General features: G+C 35.0%; 1 protein-coding gene across 6 annotated transcripts; it reads left to right on the top strand.

Moving 5' to 3' along the window:
- Nucleotides 1-7,322: 7,322 nt before the first annotated feature.
- Nucleotides 7,323-22,359, top strand: LOC105043492 (sphingoid long-chain bases kinase 1). Of its 6 annotated transcripts, none has more exons than XM_073255796.1 (10): nucleotides 7,323-7,796; nucleotides 8,365-8,411; nucleotides 9,483-10,038; nucleotides 10,139-10,510; nucleotides 12,578-12,671; nucleotides 12,762-12,799; nucleotides 17,054-17,200; nucleotides 18,126-18,225; nucleotides 20,436-21,452; nucleotides 21,841-22,359. In XM_073255796.1, exons 3-10 carry the CDS (start codon nucleotides 9,616-9,618, stop codon nucleotides 21,858-21,860), a joined length of 2,211 nt encoding a protein of 736 aa, XP_073111897.1. In that variant the 5' UTR covers nucleotides 7,323-7,796; nucleotides 8,365-8,411; nucleotides 9,483-9,615; the 3' UTR covers nucleotides 21,861-22,359. The 6 variants fall into 6 exon arrangements, with proteins under 6 accessions (XP_073111897.1, XP_010919358.2, XP_073111898.1 ...); XM_010921056.4 differs by having other exon boundaries at nucleotides 7,325-7,796; nucleotides 20,436-21,428; XM_073255797.1 differs by having other exon boundaries at nucleotides 7,325-7,796; nucleotides 8,365-8,465; nucleotides 20,436-21,428.
- Nucleotides 22,360-24,647: the final 2,288 nt, after the last annotated feature.

Here is a 24,647-nt window from a genome sequence, read left to right as displayed (position 1 = left end):
GGGCCTTTTGAGAGGGACAAGCTGATACGAGGAAGGGGACAGGGGATGGTGGTGGTGATGGCGAGTAGCGCTGCCGATGGGATTGTCCGTTTGGGAGCCAGACCGGCGTGGTCTCGCAGCCTGTAGAGGCTTCTCAACAGAACCTTCGGCCTTTTGGCAAATTTTTTTGTTTTTCGTTTTTTTTTTTGTTTTTTTCGTGGGGGGGGGGTGGGGTGGGGTGGTGTGTGGGTGGACCTGGCCCAGAACCTACCGGACCCTTTGCACGTGGATCCGTCCGGTAATTGTGGGTCGAGCATGGACTGGTCCTCAATTGGTTTGATTGACACAGGGTCCGGCGTCTGCCTCACTGTCCTGAATTAGCTTGATTCCTATGCTGAGTCACCTGTGTATAATTTTCTCATGTTTGGGCCTTTCTAATATGTACTGCTAGCATGTATCCGTACAGTACAACGCTTCAATGGTGAAATGAGCAATAAACTTTAATAATATCTGATCATATTAATATTGATGGTATAATATCTTTGCATATTAAATAGTAAATTTTAATGAAAACCAAGCAGATTAATCCAATGTCATTAATATTAATGTGCTTGTAAACGGAGATTCTATGTGTTGAAATTAATACAAAAATATGATTTTGTAAAAAAATATAATATATTATAATAAATAGAATGCTTTGATAGATAATTATATGTTACATATTAAGTAATTATATTAATATGATCACTAAGTAGAAATTCTCTTCATTAAAATTAATGTTACTAATATCATCATCTACACAGCAAACAGAGAATTCTAGGTAAACTAAATCTTCATAGAAATTCTCATTAGTAATTTTAACGTCACTCATACGAGTCCTATATAATGCAAAGGTATACTTTTTTTCTCTTTTTTATAATTATTATAAATATATTATATACTAATATAGTCAATTATGATAAATAAAAGATTTCAATAACAAAATTTCTATTGAAATCAATAATAAATTTTGAATATGCCAAATAGAAATTTCCTTCAAATATCTAGATTAATATAGTAATAAATATTATGCGCATATATATTAGTTAGATAATATTCCTATATATAAATTATACTCATATCGATGGTATTTGTATCATTTATACTTGATATTGATAATAGCATAATACTACATTATCAATCACTTATGTTCACTTATCATTAAAGAAGCAAATAATATAATATTTATTTACAATAGATCTTTGTTAATAAGTGATTGTTAAGGTCTATCTTCCTCCTATATTAGTTTATAATTTATAAAACATCTATTCCCTATCCAAAATAAAAAAAATTATATTAGCAAGAGTATTAATATGGGATATTATAAGGCAAGCGATGAGCCTAAACTTAGTAAATTTTTATTTCATAGTACTAAATATTGGTAAAAAATTTTTTAATTATATGTTTTCATGTAGACATGACTTTGATACTTTATTTACTATTTTTATAAATCTCCAAATTTAGAAAATATTTTTGATATGGATTCTTTCAATTCAATTGTTCTTTTCCAAGTAGGATATATATCTTAGAAGTCAATTTTCTAAGCTAACTTATATGAAGACTTATAAACCAAAAGCTACAACACAACATAGTAAAGTTCTCAATTCATATACTATAAACACATCAAAATGTTAGTTTTGCATAATGCAAACTATTTTTCTTCTTTTTAGCCTGTTCTTAAAATACAATACAATAATAAAATAAATTATAATAAATAGAAGCTTTCAATAGCAAAATTTCTATTATATATTAAGTAATAAACTTTTATAATGACCGAGTGGAAACTCTCTTCAAATATTTAAACTGATATTACTACAGCACTTATCTATGTCAATTAGATAATAATTTTGATTATTGAATATACTTATATCAATATATAAGTATAAATGATACTTATATAATTGATACTTAATATTGATAATAATAAGATACTTCATTATCCACACTTATGTTCATATATCATTAGGGAATGGATAATATAATATTCATTTATATCAGGTATCCATCAATAACTAATTTCATGATAAGAACAAATTACAACCATTATTTACTATAAAATAAATATCATTTAAATTAACTTAATACTTAAATTTATTATGATGCTATAGTACTTCTTTCATTACTTTGTGCTTGATAAAATATTATTCTCAAAACATATGATTTTTTAGAACAATATTGATGACAAAAATTAACTTTTAAAAAAAAATATTTTGTCAGACATGATGCAAATGAAAATAATGGTTATTATTTTGACATCAAAATCAACTATTATAACATTGACAATGTGTTATAAGTGATTCATTTATCAAAATAAGAAATTTATTTATCAAGAGAGAAGATATTAAGATTTTATAAACTTATTAAGAGGAAAAAATTGAAGAATAAGATCTATTCTCATCGAGAGTAGGATATTTGATGAATGACCGTTGTCATTTTCGATATACATATATAATATACCATCCAAAATAAAGAAGCATATTATACAAGAGCCTTTATCATCCATAACAAATAATGGCATTAATAACACTATAAATACGGTCTAAAATAAACAAACATATTATATAAGAGCTTATTTAATATGTAAGGTAAAGAATCGTATTGATGATATTACTAACATGGGCATTACATGGTGAATGGAGAGCTCAACATAATTTGTCTTCATTTTAGTTATATACACTAGTATTTAATCCTACAAGATGCATGCCATATAATTTTTTCTCATTTTTCCCAACTACTCTTGAAACATACTATAGTAATATAATAAATTATAATAAATATAAAATTTCAATAACCAATTTTTTATTGCATATTAAGAAATAAATTTTAATATGTTAAGCATAAACATATTTTTTTTAATATCAGTATCACTGGTGTCAGTTTTTATACGGTAAATAGAGAAATCTATGCAAGCTTAGTTTTTATGCAAAGAATTCTACATGAGCTGAGTTTCTGCACAGGGCACGAGGTATGATCTTTCTCCTTTTTATTAATTATTTTAAAATATAATATAATAATATATGATTTTTTTCTTTTCTACTTATTTAAAATATAATATAACAGCTTGACAAATTATAAAAATTGAAAGCTTTAATAATTAAATTTTATTGTATTTTTTTGTTTTTTAAAAAAAGGGAGGGCATCCGTATAGCAATCCCCTCTGGGTATGACCATAAGAGCCTCCTTCTACCGAGAAATATTCGATTCGAATGGTTTTTCACTCTATGACTGACTCATCCGAGTCACAAGACCCCACCACAGGGTATTCAAAGTGACCGATTTTCTCCATCTGGATAGAGAAGATTTTTCTTCTTTGTGTGAGTACATCACTCCGGTGCCAAACAGGCCATCAAGTGGACCTGATGTGTGTTATTGCATATTAAGCAATAAACTTTAATGATGGTTGAGTATATTAATCCTAGCATCATTAACATTTGTTGCACATTGAATGTTGAACTTTAATTATAGCCTATATATTTATATTGATATTCGCTAAGGCTGTAAATGGGTCGGGTTGACCCGATCTGATCTATTTTAAAAGATCCGATCCATGAAGATTTTTGGATTGATTTGGGTCTTGAGATAGATGATCTGATTCAATCCGACTCGACCCAAATCCAATACGAAACCCGAATACTCATGCCATTGCTTACATAATTTTTTTTATTATTTTTTCTTATAATTTCTTATATTTGATTGCAACTTGTGCAAATATTCTTCTTCTCGAAACTGGCATTATCTGCAATTGAATACGGCAAGCTTTTCAACCACTTATTTTTATAAATGAAGGGAAAAACTAGTTCACTAATACATGAAGTTGATTAAGTCTAGTTACAATGCAAATAGAGTTGCTTATAGATTTTCTATTTATTGATTTTGTTATTTATAATCCAGACTTGAACCAAACCCATATTTTATGAATTGAGGTCAGATTACACATGGATCTGATTTGATCCGGATAACCCGTTGGGTCAAGAAATTTTGATCATAAATCTGATCTGATCTTCTATTAGATTGGATTTAGATCCAATATTCAAATTCAATCAAGAAACCAGATCGGATTGGGGTCATTTATGATCCAATCCGACTCGATCCATTTGCATCCCTAATATTCACATGATAAATAAAGAACTCTATCTAAATCTGCTGATCGAGTAAAAACTTATATCATTAATACCATCAATACAGATATTGGCATCCAAATGATAAATATAGAACTTTTTATAGATCAAAGCTTCATCCAAGAACTCCTATCATTAATATCAACTCTGAGTGAGTGACGGGGGCTACAATTTTTTTCTTATTTTTTCAACTATTTTTGAAATGCAATATAACAATTTAATATATTATAGTAAATAGTGAACTTTAATAATGGTTATGTATACGAATTCCAACATCATTAATATCAATTGCATTTTAAGCAATATATTTTAATGACTGTCAGTATAATAATATTCACATCATGAATACTAGTATTCATGTATTGAATGACAGAGGGAAGAATGATTGCTTACAAATATAGGGAAGCATAGCAACACGTAATACCTGAGTAATCCAATTAGTGGCTCTAGTTGCTTCTTCGTCATGCTAACCCTGCTTCACATGTTTGCCCGTGCATACTCTCTCCAAACAGAATAATCTAACAAGGAATACTTTTTTTTGAGGAACTTACAGGCCAGGAATCTAGCCATAACACTTCATCCTTTCAAACAGCAAAAACATAGCAATTCAATGGCTTCCATTGAAATATAAGAGCAATCTCTGAGAACTAGCAAAGATGAGTTTTTATTTCACTCCTTTTTTATATGTTTAATTATTTATATATTCCAACATTCCATAACATATCCCAGCACCAACAATAGCATGTTTTTTTCAGTGCAAGGATACTTTTTGATCGGACTAACGATTTCCCTTCTAGCCTAGTTTAGGTTAGGTCTTAGTTCCTTCAAAATTAGGATGGTCTGAGTTCAAGTCAGCACCTAGACCCTAATTTTTATGTCTCGGTGATAGTCTTCTTGGACGAGTTTGAGTGGATCATGGACTTAGGTATGGTTCTTGGGTTTTAAATAATAGATAGTTCAATAATCATGTTTATCCTAATAAATTACAGTTGTTGGATGATTTTTAAAGCCATCATAGCAACCAAGAAACCCATGACAATTCCTACGTAAATCTTCGTTTTTGTCCCCATCCTTTTCGTTTTTTTACCCCTTTCTTTTATTTTCGGAAAAAGATTACTCTTTTCGATGCCACTGTCATCCATCTCTCTTTTTTTTCTATGGTAGGAGTCCCCACCCAAGCCAAAGTATCATCCCTTCCTTAACCACGAAGCTGCGATGCCAGTGAGAGCATGTTTGCACGCCGTCAAGGATCTGATAGACTTCTCTTGATGCCATTACTAGTTCTCTTTATGGTTAACTAAATTTTGGCCATGTCTCTCCTTTTCCTTTCTTTTTCACACCCATTCCGACAAATCTAGGCAGGCCCGACAGAAGAACCAAGTAAATTTGAAAAGTTTTCTCCTAAAGTTGGATTAGTTTACGATTATGGACCTGCTTATGTGAACGGATTTATTGAATATTGAATTGCTGGCAGGTCCGTTGGAGTTAGTGGATGTGCACGTATCAAACTAAAAAACTTTGCTTAACTTGATTCAATAACTCAACCTGTTGCCATCCTTGTTTTAATATATTCTCTCTCCAAGTGTACTAATTTAAAATTCTATAGATTAATCCTCCAACAGGCATTGATATAATATCTTACACTGAACTCGTACAATTCATTATAGCCATTTATACAGCTAGAAGACAATGACTTGTTAAAGAATAAGCGAATTAAGTCGGACTATTTCGGTTGCACCACGCCGTTGAACTTGCCGTTGCAATAAGATGTTGCTGGTTTAAGATAGACGTCTCCCAAGTGTTATAAATAAATAGAAATCGGCAATTCAATATTATCCGACTCCGCGCCCCTCGAGCAATACTGCACTGGCCTGGTGATGCCTTTGAGAAGCAACGCGCCATTTGGGCCCCGATTGGTTGAATGGGGTGAAACAAAGCACACCTCAGGTGGTATCCCCATGACGCCCCTGATGGCCTGATGATAATTGTCGTCAGGACTCGGGCAATCTGCTTCAATTCGTGAAGATTTTTTAAACAGCTCTACACATTCTTAGGCACTCGACGCTGTACACCTGGGAGTTCGCGACCACGGCCGGCTCTCGTAGGCTGGCCAAATTAAACTACAGCTCAACACTACAAGCATCGGTTCCCCGGCCCACCCCTTTATTTTCTTCTCGGGTATGCCAATGCCTTAATTTTTTTAACAGGTCTCTTTGCCGTAACTTGCATTGGTAACGTACAGTCTATGGACACAATACTGCGGGCGGAACTTTATCGCAAGCCAATCGAGAGACGATATAAAGGGAGGTCCATTCATTTTTTTTCATGATGTCTGAATTTTTCTCCATGATTCTATCATAATGTCTGTTCGATATACATTTCAGACAGTAGATGATATGAAAGGATGGATCATACCATATATTATGCAGCAGAGATTTTATAGATTATATTTATATTAACATAATATGATAATCTATTTATTAAAAATAAAAATAAAAATAAAAAATAAATAAATAAATAAAGGGTGAGGGTGAGGGTGAGGGTGAGGGTGAGGGTGAGAAGAAGAGGGAGCATCAACTGGCATCGAAGTAAAATATCTCCGCCGATCAATGATAAGTCTCAATCAAATCAAATCACAGGAGCGACCATGTTGCAAGGTACCTGCATAACTGTTTAAGCAGACTAGATTTGACCATAAGTGTGCCACGTATCCAGGGAAAACTCGTCGTCTCATCTGTTGGACGCGTTAAGAATATGTAATTCCAGAGGAACATCATAGACGATGTTTTCTTCAAATTTAAATGCTGGCTCGCCCGTAGGGCAAACGGTACGACTGGCAATTCTCACAGCGCATTTACAGCGGTCTCTGTCTCCAAATCCTTCTCTCTCCTGGACAATCACTACGGGGCGCCAATGAACCACCCAACTTGTTCATTGGGCCTAGTTGTCGCCGCAATTCGGGTCTCCAACCGGACCAGTCATGCCGTGAAAGGCGGAATCAGAGCAACCTGTGTGATTACCAGGGGCACCCTATCTTTAACCAAAACTTACAATCTTCTTTTTCTTTGGGTAAACGCCAAATCGAACTTCTATTTCGTGGAAGAAGAAGCATGTTACTTTACTACAGTAGCTCCTGAATCCCGATTGCGGTTAAGCTCACCGGATGCGAGTGACGGGATTCCTGGACCCTCTCTACGGATCAGGATATAATCCTTTGCCGAGGTGTAATCCTTGGTGGTTGGATTGGAGGCCGGGGAAGAAGACGGTCGGAGGGAGAGCGTACGGCGACGCTGCGAGGCTTCTTCGTTTTCTTCTGAGACAAAATAAAAGAAACGAAAAGAAGAAGCAGCAGAAGTAGAGAGAGGGGAAAAGGGGACGGAGAAAAGACCAAATCGCCCCTTTCTGCAGGCCCCGAACGCCGCTTCGTGTCGGACACGCTATCTTTTCCTTTCTTGGGGATTTTTTTTTTTTTTTTTTAGCTCTTTTATTCTCTTCGGTCTAGGACCACGGTCTCTAGGGTTCTTCTTCCAGTTTCTGAGAAGGGGGAAGACAGGCGATCAGGCCTCGTATTTAGTCTCTCTCTTCGCTAAGGTGGACGCTTTCTTGAATTCGGCATTGGATCTCGCGGGATCCGATCGGAGGATCTCAGCTCCCTCGCAGGTGCCCTTCTTTGTTTCTGTGCCTTTTCTTTTCTTTTCTGTTTTTACCCCGTGTGATGCTTGCGATTTTAATATTTTTCGTGGATGCTATCGAGATTTTTTTTTTTTTTTTAATGGTATGGAGAATTCGGTTTCTTGGTCGATAGCCACGGTAAGTTTGGATTTGTATGGGATTATGTCATTTTTTCTGAAGCAAGAGAAGGTATTTTGATGATAAGTGAGAAATGGTTGTTTTGAGTTCATTACCTTGTTTGAATTTTTTGGGTACCTATAGCTAATTACCGAATTGAAGCTGTTGTTTGCTTTACGGGTACTCGCCTGTGAATTGTTTTGGAGAGAGTTTTTTTTTTCCCCTTTTCCCTTTTTGATGTTCAAAATCAAGAAGTCTTAATCCAATGTAATTGAATTGAAGAAAATTCATTTTCTTTGTCAGTAGTTGGGTTGGAGGGGGGTGTAAAAAATCTGCCGTTAGGTGGTGTTAGGTTGAAGAAGATAGAAAACTGTTATGATTTAGTCTATTTCCTTTTCCCGCAAAATACTAATTCTTTAGTATTTGTGTTTTCTTGCAGAAACCATTGTCTGCCTTTTAGGGGAGATATTCTGCTACTCGGAGAAGGTTGGTTCTTCTCAACTTGAGGATACTTGAGAAGTGATTTGGCTTCCTCAAAGGGTTAAGAAATTCTTCAAAGCATTTTTCTCTTTGACATACATACATACATACATGCATGCATGCATGCATGTTTCGTTCGCTATTATTTTGATTTGTTTTAAACAAAAATTGTAAGTGAAAACTGTGTAAGAATCTCCATCAACAGATGAAACGGGAAAGAATCCGTGCTGCAGTCAGTGTTGGATTAGCATTGGCTCTGAGATAGACAACTTTTGGTTCTTGAAAATCCTTTTACAATAGATGAGGTGCCTTTTTAGTCTAGTAGCAAAATGACACAATCAATTCTTGCCTTTGTCAAGCTTGGATTGATCAAAAGAGTTACTGTTGGTGGAAGGGTTTTATCAAATACCATTCAGTGTCAACGGCAGATTAAAAAAATAGCATCATCTGTTGCCATTGGGGACACAGAGCTGAAGAAGAAACTTTGCATTCATTTTTTCGAGATCTATTATCATAACATTTCATGTTGGATTGAAAATTCTCGTGGAAGTGTTTGAGAGTTGTTTTTAGTTCTGACATTATTTATATTTTGGTTTCCTTCTTACTGGTTTAGAAATACACTCTGGCCCATTTTCTGTGCTGTGAATTTTCTTTTCATAGTTTGATAGAAGTTGTCTTGACGAATAATGAGAGCATGAATATAAAAGAAAAAAAAATATAAAAAGAAGCCTCATTCACTATCTATTTACGTGCCGTTCTCTGATAAGAGGTATCATGTTTATTGCATATAAAGAATGCATATCATGCAAATATTGAAACACCAAGTCACATCAATTTTTTTGTCACACTCAATGTTCAGGTAGTCATGTGGTTTTCAAATAGAAAGATAGATACAAGGGAGAGCTTCCCTGTTATTTACTTACCAAGAACTTCATGTATGGATTAATGGAAACCTTCCATCTGGTTCACATGCTTATGTTCTATTAAGTAGCTCCTGAAGGTTGATTTGTCTAATGCATAATTATTTAACGTTATCAGCATGATAGAATAATAATCTGGTTTTTGATGCTTCTGCAGGTTTCAGTATTATGCTGACATTTTCTCATGGGATCTCTGAAGTGATGTTTCCTGTAGCTTATAGGAAATTAATACTTTTGTACAGTTCTTGTTATCTGTACATATGTCCTGAAGACTCATTTAGAAGAAAGAGATGCAGAAATCCACCCCCCATCAGAATGTTAGTTCACCAAGAGAATTAGCTCAGCAATCTGTTCATCATATGAATGGCAGGCGTTCTCAAAGAGGAACTGGGCAGCATTCTTCTCCAACTGTTTTTCCAGAAAAAAGAAGTAAGACCAAATCTTTGAAGACAAGTGATGCCACTGTTGCCAATGAAGACCCTGAAAAGGTAAAGGCACATGAGCACAGAATAGATATTGGAGATGAGAAGTCTGATCTGTTAGGTTATGAGGTTTTCTGTGGGAAGCTTGCTCTTGATAAGAAAGCTAAAGTAACGAGTACTGATGAGGGGATGAGGTCAGGAACTGGAAACTCTGATAGCATCAATGCAAGACTTACAAGCAAAGCCCTGGTCTGGGGTTCTCATATTCTAAGACTTGAGGATGTCATATCTGTAAGTTTTCAGAGGATTGTTAGAATTCTTTTGTCTGAACTATGTTTGCAATTTTATGCTTACTACTCCCTATTCTCTTGCTGTATGTTAACTCTGGCAGGTGTCACAAAATGCTGGTCTGCGGCATTTTACTGTACATGCATATCCTGTTAGAAAGAGGTCTTGTGGACTTTCTTGTTTTCTGAAGCCACATAGAATTAGAATGGACGTCCGCTTCCTGGCTCCTACTTCAGAGGAAGCTATTCAGTGGGTTAGCGGCTTTGCAGATCAGCAGTGCTTTATAAATTGCTCACCTCATCCCATGGCATCCAGTAAGAAGCAGGCTTCTGATATTGTTGCAAGTGAGCCTCTGTTCGATCAACCACGCATCAAATGTAAAAGTTTTCCGAAGGTACTTGTAATATTGAATCCTCGATCCGGACATGGTCGGTCAAGTAAAACTTTCTATGGCAAAGTGGAACCAATTTTCAAGGTGTGTTATATTTAATGAATTGACAGTGATTTTCTTCAACATATAATTTGTAGTATTCTCCAGATTAAATCATATTACTTAATATGCATGATCTCCTTTTTTTAGAATATTTAAAACAGGCTTCTGACTTTCTTTGCATAGGAAAATCTGGATTTATTTGTTAATAGATATTTTTGTTTTACATCATCATTATGCAAAGGACAAAATGAACCCTACTAACGGTCGAGCATCGTACTTGTTCTGGCTAGGGACCAGGACTTTGCAATGTTGAGGTAGGATTATAGTCGTGACATAGGGAACTCAGTTTTATAAAGTTTATGACTGGAAAACTAGGAGGCCTCAAACTTACTGAAAAATAAGTAACTCTGTAATTTGAGGGGCATTATGTGGTGTCAGATTTATGCAAAAACTATTGCTTATGATGGTTGAAGGGATAGGTAAGTTTAAGCAGGTGAACAAGGTAAATGGATATTTAGGAAACTAAAGGAGAACCAAAAAACTAAACAAGAAGTCGTGCAGAAAGTTAACATACCAGCAAATGAAGAAAAACGAGGTAAATATTGGCTGTCTCTCGAGCATCAAGATGCCTAAATTTCATAATTAAGAAGATAGAAGGCAATACTATCCTCCAGGATTTGGGGCTCATCTAATAAAGGAATATTAGCAAATTTTTCCAGTTGTATTCTACCTATATTGTGCCTGGTATCTAGATGCATGCTTTGGACTTGGAAATGAACAGAGTATATCTAAATAACAAATAGATCTAAATAACCATGGAGATTTTACTTTCTACAAAAAGTTTATCAATCAGATCTTGCCAGCAACATAAAATAAAAAGGTTATGGGACCTTTTGATAATGCAGCTCAACTTTGGCAACGAGGTTTTCATCGACCACCTTAGCAAAACCTTATGGCACACTCCAAAGATCCAGATCTTTTTCGCCATTTTCTCTCGTGGTTGGTTCACTAATAAGGCATAATAATTGAAGGTAAATGGAACTGCATTTCAGCCTTGTATGATGTTGCCTTCTCCCTCCCTTTCCAGATTCTTTACTAGGTGTACAGATTCTTGGTGAGGCTAAATGGCATGATCGATGAGATATGTTTTTATTGTTTCCAACTGGTCTTTAAGGTTTCATGGCCGGGCTTCTTTCCCTGCTGTCTTCCTGTTAAAGGGGTTGGCAGTAATATGCTGATGACAGACATCAGGTTGTTTGTTGGTGAATACAAGTCCCCAAAGGTTGATGGATCATAGTTATGTTATTGTTTTTCAACTGTTTTTTCAGGTTTCATGGCAGGGCTCCTTTTGCCTGCTATTGTCCTGTTCAGGAGGTATGTAGTAATATGATGACTGACATCAGGTTGACTGGTGGTAAATATAAGTTCCCAAAAGTTGATAGGTTGTATTTGTGCCATAGAGCGGATGTCAAAGAGGTGTCCTTTAAATTAATGACCAGAACAAATAAATGCTGCAAGAGATGTATTTACCATGAGATAAATTCTGAGGCAGATAAACCCTGCAGTAGAGAATATAATAAACTCCTTTATTGTCTAAGTCAATTGACTATTAAGGATTAACTTCAGTTAGTGGGACATAATCACACACACACACACACATAATTTGTGTAAATAATTTGCATGAGACAATGGTTTTGAAATTAGACAATCTAATGGCTTTAGTTGTCCTTGATTAACTGTAATGGATATCATATTCAACATCTCAGTAATTTGGAAATTCAGAAGACATTTGGTAGAACTGTTTACTTTCCTCAAAAACTTGCTGTTTCATCATCTTAGAGAAATTGGTTGTTATGCAGGGCTATTGCATTGAACTATGGCATGACAAAACCTTCATGAATTTCGGTATTAAGATTTTTCATTATGTGAGCACCTGTCTATAATAAACAAAAGAAGCGTTTGCCTATACTCTTCTGACACTTGAAAGGCCTTCCATATTGCCAATGTACTGATTGTTTGTAATTGATTTTATTTTTCTTTCTGATATTTCTATCTCTAGACTGTTTTGTGCACCTATATTTGCTTACTTGTGTAATGCACTGGTGACAGCTGGCAGGCTTTATGATGGAGGTAGTTAATACAAAATATGCAGGTCATGCAAAAGAGCTTGCTTCTACTGTTGATTTCAGCACATGCCCGGATGGTATGTGTAAGTGGTTCATTTCATTTGACCATGCATTGTGAATTGTGATTTCTCAATTCACCATTCTTATTATTACTTAATGTATTTTAGGAATTATATGCGTTGGTGGTGATGGAATTGTGAATGAGGTTTGTTGTTTCCTCCATTAAATTCTTTAACTTTCTTTATATCATTTAACTATTTTTGGTGGACTCATTTGAAGAATTTGATTTTAATCATGTGCCAATCAAGAAAGTCAGTAGAACACTTGTTTGTTTAAAGTGTATATCACAATGCGAAAGAGCAATGCTAGCTCAAATCGTATAGGGTCCTTGTACGTCTGGACCCCATTTCCACATATATAGGAAGTAACATTTGTGAAGATTAAGGCTAAGTTTTGTCTTACAATTGAGGGCCTTATCACCATGGGCTGGGAAAGGTTGGGAATGTGGTTTGAATCCTATCATTTTTGGCCATGAATGTGCAAACCTGAACTGATATTGCCTAGAGCTTTATTTTACCAAAAAAATAATTTTCAGCTCTCTCTTAGCATTACTTGTTTTATGAGACATGAGAGATGTGTACTTGAACATCCTTGATTCAACTAACCATTAACTCATTCTGAAGTATTTGAGACACACAATCATGCTTGGTGTTTCTAAACAGCATGATCTATTACTATGTTATAAAAAAATTATACTGAAGGATTTCCATGGAAATTTAAAGTGCAACATATAATCACATCATGTCAAAAGCTTTCTAAGAAGGCTTTCTTAGAAAAGCCTTGCTTGAAACTTTGCAAAGATCTTTTAGGGGTGCATTTGGTTCGCGATAGGAATCAAAATGGATTGGAATGAGAATTGGAATGACCATAACCCTTGACGTGGTTGGTTCATGGCTGGAATCGAAATCGGAATTGAATTTGAATATTTGGGAAGAGTAGGGACAGAGTGTTGGGGGATTGGAGCATTCCCATTCCCCTTGAAATTAGAATGGGAATGGGACTTCCCCCAAATCAGACGGCTAGAATGGGAGCCACTCATTTCCATTCTCATTCTATAGTCTGACTCCCTATAACAAAACATGTCCGAATGTAGCCAAAAGTACATTAAGAGATTGTTTGGTTGGGAGGAGATGGACTCTGCAATGGGAATGGGAATGAGTGACTCCTTTTGCAGCCATTTGGTTGGGGGGAATCTTATTTTCATTCCGATTCCGGGGGTGAATGGAAATGCCCTAATCCCCTAAATCCAATCCCTTTTCTCTCTTAGAATTCAAATCTCATTTCGATTCTGATTTTGATTGTGAGCCAAATGCGCCAAGCGATATGGTCATTTCGTTTTCCATTTCAATTCCAATTCTAGTTGCAAACGAAACACATCCTAAATTTTATTAGATAGATTTTTTAATTGGTTCTATGAGGCTTGTCAGGTTTCAGTTTCTGTTTGATTGAATTGCTCAGTTGCTTTGCCAAGTCATGCTCAAGAAGCACACAGATAGGTCTTTCACATTTTTCACCCCATGGGAAAGGAACTATCTTTTTCGTTTTCATGCTGGAAGATTGTCTGATCTGGAATGTAGTGATGCTAAATTATTTATGATTTTATTTTCTTTTAATTCAAGATATTTTTTTATCTGTGGGTTTTTTTCATGGAGTTCTTATTTTCTCAATGAATTTTTATTATCTCCATGATTTGCAGAACAACCTATCTGTAATTTTACTATCGAGTGTTTGCTTGGATGGTATCACTGCTTGCCACTTGAGCAAGGGGGTGGGGTTTTGTTTCCGGTTGGAGTCGGCCCATGAGAAGTGTAATGATATAGGGTATAAAGGTGGGGATAAGCCCCTCTTAGTCTCTAAAAAAACCTACCCATGATTTTTATCATGATTTTCAAATCAATTCATTCTCTGTTTTTTGGTCCTGCTGGTGCCTGGTAGATAATTGAGGGTTTCAGGGTCTATATTTCAGAACCCTGTTCCCACCATGACTCTGTCCATTGAAAGCCCTAAGAAGAATAAAGGATAACAGAATTAGTTTTTGCTTTATTTTGTACCTATTTTGATAAACATCACAGATGGAAGGGCTAAATTACTATACTGCATTCAGCGGATCGTTCTCATTAGGAGTTTCTTAATATGAAGTTAATTACACATGAGAACGTCAATAGAATTCCTATATAAACTGAGACTTACAGCCACTCTATAACTACAACATGTAAGAAGATATCCAACGGCAATACATTTGTTGAATGAAACGTTTGGATAGCTTCATTACAGGTCAAAAATATTTGTAAAATATTTGTTTTAACTTTTGTAAGGATCTTTCAAGTGAAAATATGTTGCTAAATGTCTTTTTGGATATTTTTCTTGTTTAATGTTTTTTATCATGCGATTTATTCAATCAATAATCATATTATCCAGCATGGATATTTGAATTTTTTATTTTTTTTAAACAGTGAAACAATATATTATATTTTCTTACTAGTTTCAATGTACCATGATTCATTTTTGTTTTTAGAGAAAAAATGTTCATTTTCTAATGCTACTTATTTTTCAATGTACTTATTTTCACATGATTATGCCTTGGCCTTTATTTTAATATAAGTTGAATCATTGATATTGACTGTGTAAAAGTTGTCTAACCTTCTTTTGTGGAATTTTGTTATTTTTAGCTTTGCATTCATGCTTATGTCTGTACTACATTTTAATAACTGTTGTAAGTTGTTAGTAAGCAGGTGGCTAGAGGTTTATAGCCCCAATTCTCAATTGTGGGCAATTACTTTGTTGAACTGTCAGATCTATGTGGCTCTTAGCCCTTGTATGGGAGCTAATGCATTATATCAATTAGTTCTTTGCTTATGCTATTCCATTTTTTGGTTGCACTGATTGCCTTCATGCTGCTTATCTTGCATTAAAGCTTATAATCTGTGCTTTTAGTCTTTAGCATTACGAACTTGGTTTTATTTATGTTTTTAAGAACCAATGGCTATGTCTATTTACTTGTCCACAAGCTAATTAATTACTGGTTGCTTTTCATTAGAGATAATAAATGTCTCGATTATTGCATCTCTCTGCTGTGGATTCACTTGCTGCTACCACTTTGTAGTTAACACTGTGACTGAAATTTTTATTTAGTGATCGTTAAGCGCATCATATTAAAGAAGCAGAATGTACCTAAAGATGAAGCTGTAAAGTTTCATCCCATTACTAAAACTAGCTTACATTGTACTTTGTGATGGATTCAGTGATTTAGTGGATTGGTTTCTTACTCAAAATGAGCTGTTAACCTCAACTAAATATAAAATCACCTGTATCATATAAAATTAGCTAAATATGTTTCTTTTCACTGCATACTGATAAGCAAGACTTTTTTGTTATTTCTACATTCCTCAAAACGACAGAACATTGAAGTGAGGCATCTCTGTAGCTGCACTCTAGGACTTGTTTGGTTTGTGGGAAGAGGTGGGGGGAAGTGTGGTCAAGGGGAAAATGAAAAAATGCCTCTATGTTTGATTGGAGTTTTCAAAGGAAACAAATGAGAGTACCTTTCCCATTGGAATAAATTTTCCACAATTCATGAGAAAGAAAAACCCATATGGTACACGGGAAAGCCACCTTCCTATGGGTTGGGAATTGTGGTATTTTTTTCCACAAAAATGCCCTTAAGCCATCATGATCTTTTTAATAGCTATTTTTAATAGTTAATCTTAAACTATTAAAAATTACCACAATATAAAGTGCTAATTTTTTTTCAAAAAAGCGTATTAATAACTATTAAAAATTTCCATAGTATAAAGAAGTTGCCTAACTATTAACTAGAAACTCAACCCAAAGAATATTTTTAATAGCTATTTTTAAATATTTTAGGTTTAAAATATTTAAAAATAGCTATTAAAAAATATTATGAGTTGTGTTAGTTTTAATAGTTCGACAAGTATCCAAATATATTATGAATTGTGGTCATTTTAAGAGATAAAAATATTTAAAAATAGCTATTAAAATATATATTCTGGCCATTTTGTTGTTGAATCTTCAAAACTTCCAGACCTTGGTGTTCCAAGTATCTGATTCTAAAAATTATGCATGTGATGTTTTTTCCTTGTATTTCCTTTATTAAGGGTATAATAGATATTTTATACAACTTTTCTGGGAAAATAGATACTCAACCAAACATAAGTGACTTTGAAAAGTGTGTTTCCTATGTGGCTTTTCGATAGGCAACTAAATATGTAAAAACCACTTTTGCAGATATCATATACCCAGGAATCATCTTCCTGGGAAAACATTCTAGTGAGGTAAAATTTTTCTTGCAAACCAAACAAGTCCCCAATGTTAGACCAGATTTTCGTTATTTATTTATTTTATTTTTCTTTTGACAGTTACAAATTATCTAATGATGCAGGTGCTTAATGGTCTTCTTAGCAGAAGTGATCAGAAGGAAGCAATTTCCATTCCTATTGGCATAATTCCTGCTGGTTCTGACAATTCACTTGTTTGGACTGTTCTGGGAGTTAGAGATCCGATTTCTGCTGCTATAGCTATCGTGAAGGTAATTACAGTGTCTTCTTACTTGGGCAAAGAATATGACCATATCTGATTTCTCATGCTTATTTCTGGAGTAAAGTTGTATTCCTGCTTTCTTCCAAATGTGATCTCTAGCTTCCTGGACTTCAGTGATAAACTCAACAATTAAATTGATTGCAGACAAGTCCATGCACCAAACAAACTCATAGATAGTATTACTGGAAATGGCTGTATTTAGAATCATTTGATTTGAGCTTTTAGAGAACTTCTAACAAATTCTTAAATAGACTAAAACATATTATTGATATCTTGGAAGCCAGATTCCCAAAATATGATATTAAATGTGTTCTGGGGCTGCAGTTCTGCCTCCTTTCCCTGTCGTGTTTCCTTTGGCATTTCGAACTAACCAATATAGGTTTTATCTTTTTTCATCATTGAATTTTGCTAATCAGTTATCTCCATTATGCAAATGTCTGTTTGTGTATCACAACAGAAACTAATTTGCTTGCTTCCAAAACATGCTTTGATGGATGGTGGTTAGCATTGCTCATATATGAACCAGTACTTTATGACAGCAATGCTGTTTTGTTTTGCTTTGTTATCTGTTGATTCTTGCATGCACTCATGCATGTATGCATCTGCCTTATTTATTCTTGTTTGTGTTCGATGTTTTGTGAAATCTATATCCCGCTGCTGTTATTCTGAGAACTCTTTGTTTATCACTTTATCACCAAACTTAAAAGAGGTATCTTCCTGCCCTTTTTTGGCTCATATATGGACCGGTATTTTGTGAAAGCTAGGCTGTTTTTCTTTCCATCTCATTACATTGTTTTTGACTTCTTTGCTTTTTGGTTGATTTCCATTTTAATGTCTTCGTTTAGATCATTTTTTCCCTTCTGAAGTTTATACCACTCTTTATTGTATACCGTGTTGTTTTTTGTTGGGTACAGGGGGGCTTGACTGCTGCAGATGTTTTTGCCGTTGAATGGCTTCAGACTGGCGTTATCCATTTTGGCACAACTGTTACATACTTTGGTTTTGTCAGTGATGGTAATTCAATATTTCTGACATGGTAGATATGTCTTTTATTTCGTTTCCGTTGATTATTGCTTCTTGTTACTAATCATGCGGTATTGCCTTAATGTGGTGCTTGTCATATTGCTCATCTTCTTCAGATGTTAGTGGCTGAAACTTTCTGTTATCTGATTTGTGGAAAGCTGCCTGTTAACATTACCATAAAACATTTTATGAATACAATGGTTGAATGCTTAAATGATTACATTACATGCATTGGTTTGTAACTAGCTAGTCTGCAGTTGTAACTTTGCAATATGTGTGTCTAAATATACACCTGAATTATCAAGCTAGCACCCATAGATTATTCTTTAATATGGTGGTCTGATGTACCCATCTTCATCAATTAAATTTGTGAAGTTCAAGCACTATGAAAAATTAGAGGCCTGAATACCATTTGATAGCTTTCATATTGGAGGTACTATATTAATGTCCAAGATAACAAATGCAGGAGCATCTTTTCTGGTAAAATATAGTTAATTTGCAATGGTAGAAACACGTATATGAATGGTTTTATTAAATAGGTAATGCTCATCTTAGTTGCAGAGATGTCGGAAACTCTTCCAGTGATGGGTGTTTAGTTCGTCAAATCAGTAGAATCACATTACTTGATTTTATGTTAAGATGCTTTTCTCTGGCTACTGGCCAGATTGAATGTTTGGTTCCAGACTCCCTCTGAACCAAATTAACACTGAAGCTGTGAACTTCGACATAGTTTCCAGTATACCAAAATTTTTTTTGATTAGATGCTAGTATGAGCTCCTCAGTTATTCTGTAGTTCAGGACAGCAGCACGAACTTCAACTCTTGTTAAAAAGTTGAGCTGAGTGTGATGATTTTAGTACTTGCCCATGTGCAGAGTGCTGGTTGATCAAGAAGACACTTGTTGATAACAGTGAGCTCTCTCTAGGTTCTTGGTAGTAGGGCAAACGAATTCTTACATGACAAGGTATCACCATGACTGTTAACACGACAGTGAATTTGGATCTTTCTGCATTCTTGTTGCTTCTCCTTTGAGTTCCTTTTTCCTTTTCATGTTGGTTAGAATGGATAACCGTTAAAAGATGGTCCTGCCTTTTTTGTGGGCATGTATGGTTTGACCTGTTTTCGCTTGTTAGAGTTACATGGAGTTTGACTTTTTAAGGGTCTCATTATCAATGGACTACAGGCTCATCTTGTTGTGATTATCAGTTAGTTCTGGTCAGATCTTTGCTATGCAATGAGCTAATAAGAGGGTGCAACTATTTAGTGAGGAATTCTATTAGTGTTGATTTATACATGTCGGTGTTTTTACCAGTAATATTTATCCACGTTTTACATGTTCCAATGCTTGCTTTTCAACCATTTGGCCTCACAAAACACATGCCCATAGTGCTATGTTGTTTTTTTAGCCTGCCATGGTTTTAGGTCACAAGGTTGCTGTTGTTTCTGAGTATGGATTTTTATAAAGGTTGCAAATTCATTTTGTATGATGAATTTCCTAATAACATTTGTTTGCCAACTGTCAACTACACAACCTGTTGTGCTGTGTGTTCTATGATGTTCTTGATGGGGTAAATGAAATTTATAGCTTCTATGTAACACATAAAGCAGCTTCAATTATCTTGCTGTCTAAAATACCTTTTTTTTTTTTTTTTGCTATATAGAGATAGATTAATGGATATTCACACCGTAAGAGATGTGTCTTATTGCATATTCTGATTGTCCTTTTTCTTTTCTTTTTTCTTTTTTTGTTAAATTTGAGAACAACTGAGTAGACATCATGTTTTTACTTAATTATGATGTCACTTCACGTTAGCTAATTGCCAAAAGTCGGTCCACTACTCAAAAGTATAGTTTTGAATAAATGCAACAAATATAACTCATTTAAGCTTCTGAACAAGAAATCTCTTAGAAAGCTTCCTTGCTACATGGATTTTAGCTGAACACAACCGTTATAAACTTCTTTGAAACTTCTGAAATCTTCTTTATTGTAACTATTTTACACTGCCTTTTTGTTGACTTTCTGTTGATTTTGCAATTTATCTGGGTCACTTATCTTTGGAGCTGCATAATGATATTGGCTTGTGTGACTGAATTTTGGAGTTGCTTGAAGTTGCTTTTGTATAGTTTTTCCACACATTTAATGAGAATAGCATTTCTGATTCTGTGAGATGTTAAATGATCTGTGTTGCCTGTTTGCTGCAGTTTTGGAATTCTCTGAGAAATATCAGAAACGTTTTGGTCCCTTACGGTACTTTGTGGCTGGTTTTCTTAAATTTCTATGCCTGCCTAAGTACCACTTTGAATTGGAATATCTTCCAATGACGAAGGATGCAGCAGACTCTGCAGGAAAAGTTTTAGAAGATCAAGAGAAAATTGATATGTCAGACCTCTACACAGAAATATCACAGAGGTCAAAAACTGAAGGCATCCCCAGGGCTTCCAGTTTATCCAGTATTGATTCAATTATGACTCCTAGTAGGATGTCTGGGGCTGACTTTGACACTTCAAGTAGCACCCTTGCAAGCACTGAGCCATCTGAGTATGTACGTGGTCTTGATCCCAGATCAAAGCGTTTATCCCTAGGGAGAAACAATTTAGTGGCTGAACCTGAAGAAGTCCTCCATCCCCAGCATCACCTTTCGTCCAACCCCAACTGGCCAAGGACTAGGTCAAAGTCGCGGACGGATAAAGGTTGGTCTGGCTTGACTACAGCAAATGATTCTAGGGGTCCTTGGGCAGCCACGGCATTGTATGACAAAGAAGATATTTCATCAACAGTATCCGATCCTGGACCTATTTGGGACTCTGAACCGAAGTGGGATACGGAGCCAAAGTGGGATACTGAACCAAACTGGGAAACTGAGAATCCCATTGAGCTGCCAGGGCCACCTGATGACAAAGAGATAGGGATAAAGAAGGAACTCGTTCCAAACTTAGAGGAGAAGTGGGTAGTTAAGAAGGGGAGATTTCTTGGCGTCTTGATATGCAACCATTCATGCAGGACTGTCCAGAGTTTGAGTTCCCAGGTTGTTGCACCGAAAGCTGAGCATGATGATAACAGTTTGGACTTGCTATTGGTCAATGGAAGTGGGAGAATGCGGTTGTTAAGATTTTTTGTGTGCCTGCAATTTGGTCGGCATCTTTCTTTGCCCTATGTGGAGTATGTCAAGGTACTCTACTGCTGCTTTCCTTTTGGTAAGAAGGGAAGTTTTGTTTATGGTACTATTTGGAGAACCTCTATCTTTCTCAAGCTAGCTGAAATGCTGTTGTCATTTAAGAGCTGTTAACCATGTTGTTACGGGGAATTTTTTTCACCCTGAATGCTTCATAATTACTGGGAAATACGTTTTGTATGCCTCCAGTAGATAGATAGTTATCGGCAAACTCATTCAGTTCAGTATAAACTTACGCATGAACATACCAGGGAATTGTTGTTGCCCTTCTGCATATCCATATTACAGCATAGGTGCATTTAGCATGCGCCAACTGTTTCTGTCCCAAAAAACCATGCTCTTGCTGCTTGTATATATTCTTGATTCTAACGGCTCCTGATTTATTCGCATCTGATCCTTTAATTGCTACTAACCTAGACACACTGACATTGCAGGTAAAAGCAGTGAAGGTTAGGTCTGGAATAAATACTCATAATGGCTGTGGTATTGACGGGGAACTTCTTCGTGTAAAAGGACAGGTCCTGTGTTCTCTGCTTCCAGAGCAATGCAGGCTGATTGGCCGTCCTGCCAGAGATCGTTTATAAGGGCCAGGAGCTTTTAAAAATTCACGAGGCTTCCTTGAAGGTGCGTGCTCTGTTTCACTGCTAACAACGTGTATGAGATGTGGTAGTGGAATTCAGAGCACTCACATTTCAAGCATGCGAACTATACCAGCTTTGTCGTTTCTGAGGTCTGTATATTTGAGTGCATTGACCGTCATGCATGATGATATATATATATATTTTTTCTTCGTTGATGTACCACACTTGTTTGATGCTGCCTGCTATTTGTTCATTCTGTTGCGACGCTTCTTAGGCTTCGGGAGAGTTCCTTTCCATACACTTGTATTATAGAGCATCGGAGTACCAATCTTTCTTTGTGAGTAATGCCACCATATTTTAATTTTCTACTAATTTCCAGATTCTACAAAGCTTGGTTGCTTTCGGGGTTGTTCTTATGGTTAGGCCCGTCTTTTCGGCGTTTTATGAAGCTTCTCTAGTACAGAATAAGTATTGATCAGATCTCAATTCTCAAGTGGTTTATATACATAGTAATTCTGTGTGGTTTGTTAATGTTTGACGAATAATAAAGAAATATGCTTACCACTTTTTCGTGACTCACCATGTCTTTTTCTCTTTGATGTGGATTATGTTTTTGCAACTCAGCTCCTGTGATTCCACTCCCCCTCCCACCTTTGGAATTTCTTCCATGCATAGCAGCCATCTTGGTATCCATGAAGATGGGGACGCCTTTTACACGAGCAGAATTATTTTGTAATGTGTAAAGAGACTGAACTTTTTTAAGGCCGTTGTTTTCACTTCCCCTACCTTCGCCGCGTGACAAACAAACATGCAAACTTGCTTTTGGTCATATGTTATCGGCCCGCTCGGCCTGCCTGAGTTACTAAAAGTTGGGTCGAAGTGGATACCATGGCAGGGCTTTGTCTACGTTAGTCTGATCTTTGTAGCGTAGAAAATCTTATTCTTTAATATGGAAATGATGGTATGTTTAGCCATTGTTGTTTAAGTTTCAAATGAATCAACGATCAAAAGTCTGCACAAGAAAATTAATTCTGGATGTTCTTCATCAGCGTCTTGGTTTTTTTTGATCCTAATTTAAGTATTTTTGATAAGAAGGATCTCATGAGCTCATGGATAGATAGGGGATCAACTCCGTAGAAGTTCTTTTATAACGTTTCTCTGGAACAGTCACAAAGATTAGAAGATGGATTTTATTCTCAATGGCTGTATTGGGTTCAATTTTATCAAATCATCTAATATATCTATATCATTTTATCTTTTATCAGAGGTCTATTTCAGTCCAGATTAATTAAAACATGTTAAATAAATTCTGATGCATATTAGTATGGATCATATCCGGATAGGTATAATCAAGGAAATCACAATATTCTTTCACTTGGCTCAATCTAACACAAGCATTTTCATTTTAATTATTTAAAATATTTTAAAAAAATTTTAATAAAATTTTATTTAGATCTGATAATTGAAAAATTGACATGGTCACATTTAAAAAACTTAATTTTTTCATAGGATATATACTGTATATTTGATTATAAAATAATCATCAATGTGAATCATGACGGCAAATGTGTTATTAATCAACACATGATTTTTCATGTATCATAACACTAATGATACCTCATAACCAAATTTTTTTGTGAAACTTTACTTATAAATAGACTAAACCTTATGTCTATTCCTTGGTCATTTTTATATCATATGGTAAATAGCTGATCAACATAAAATAAATTGAACTTTATCATAAAACCCAATGTTATGATTTTGTACATAGTATCCAATACATATCATAAAATAAGCTGTATCACACATGATCCACCTAATGTATAAAATTCTAGAAATGATTCTTTTAGTCAGTGGATCTACAATTATCAGTTTTTCTTTAATATATTTTATAGACACTATGTTCTCTTTATTCTTTTACGAAGAGTAAAATATTTAATATCTGTATGCTTGCAAGCGCATGTATTCTTCGTATTATAAGAGAATCTTTTTATAAAATTATCACAGTATATCTTTATTGGTCTGTTGATAGAGTCAATAATTTTAAGTCCTGTGATAAAATTTTACAACCTTATAGCTTATGAGGAGTCTCATATAGGCACATACTTTGTTTCCATGATGGATGTAATAAACAAAACCTTATGTTACATATATCCTTGATATAGCACCTCCGATATACCAGCAACAGACTTTCTACTATTAGTGCATCCAGCAAAGTCTGAATCCTAATAGCCTATTATTTTATGATGATCAAACCGATTGAATGTGAACAGTAACTTTTATACCCTATAAGTAACATATGACTTTCATTGCAGCTTTTCTATGCTCCACTCCTAGATCATGTTAATAATGTCCAAACATCAATGCAACATAACCAAAACTGGACCCATATAAACATATACATGGTCTCCCAAATCAGATGCATAGGTTATGAACCTTATTTTCTCTATCTTTATCTTAATTCTTGGATATTAAGCTTTATTGAATTTATCACCTTTTACAATATGAGCACACCTAAAAGAATATTTTTCATTCCAAATTTTGTACTATAGATATAAATCCCTTAAGACAGTTCAAGTAGCCTCAAGGATCTATCTTTGTGAATCTGAATGCCGATAATATAAGCGGCTTCACGCATATCTTATATCTTAAAATTTAGA

This window comes from Elaeis guineensis, chromosome 4, assembly GCF_000442705.2.
Source record: "Elaeis guineensis isolate ETL-2024a chromosome 4, EG11, whole genome shotgun sequence".
NCBI lineage: Eukaryota > Viridiplantae > Streptophyta > Magnoliopsida > Arecales > Arecaceae > Elaeis > Elaeis guineensis.
This window is presented reverse-complemented; position numbering and strand designations above follow the sequence as displayed.

Bases quoted from the DNA above. Each gene is read 5' to 3' on its own strand.
- LOC105043492 (XM_010921053.4), top strand. From the start codon at position 9,616: ATGCAGAAATCCACCCCCCATCAGAATGTTAGTTCACCAAGAGAATTA. The intron at 10,039-10,138 runs GTAAGTTTTCAG...TAACTCTGGCAG, and splicing joins GACTTGAGGATGTCATATCT to GTGTCACAAAATGCTGGTCT. The intron at 18,226-20,435 runs GTAATTCAATAT...TGTTTGCTGCAG, and splicing joins CTTTGGTTTTGTCAGTGATG to TTTTGGAATTCTCTGAGAAA.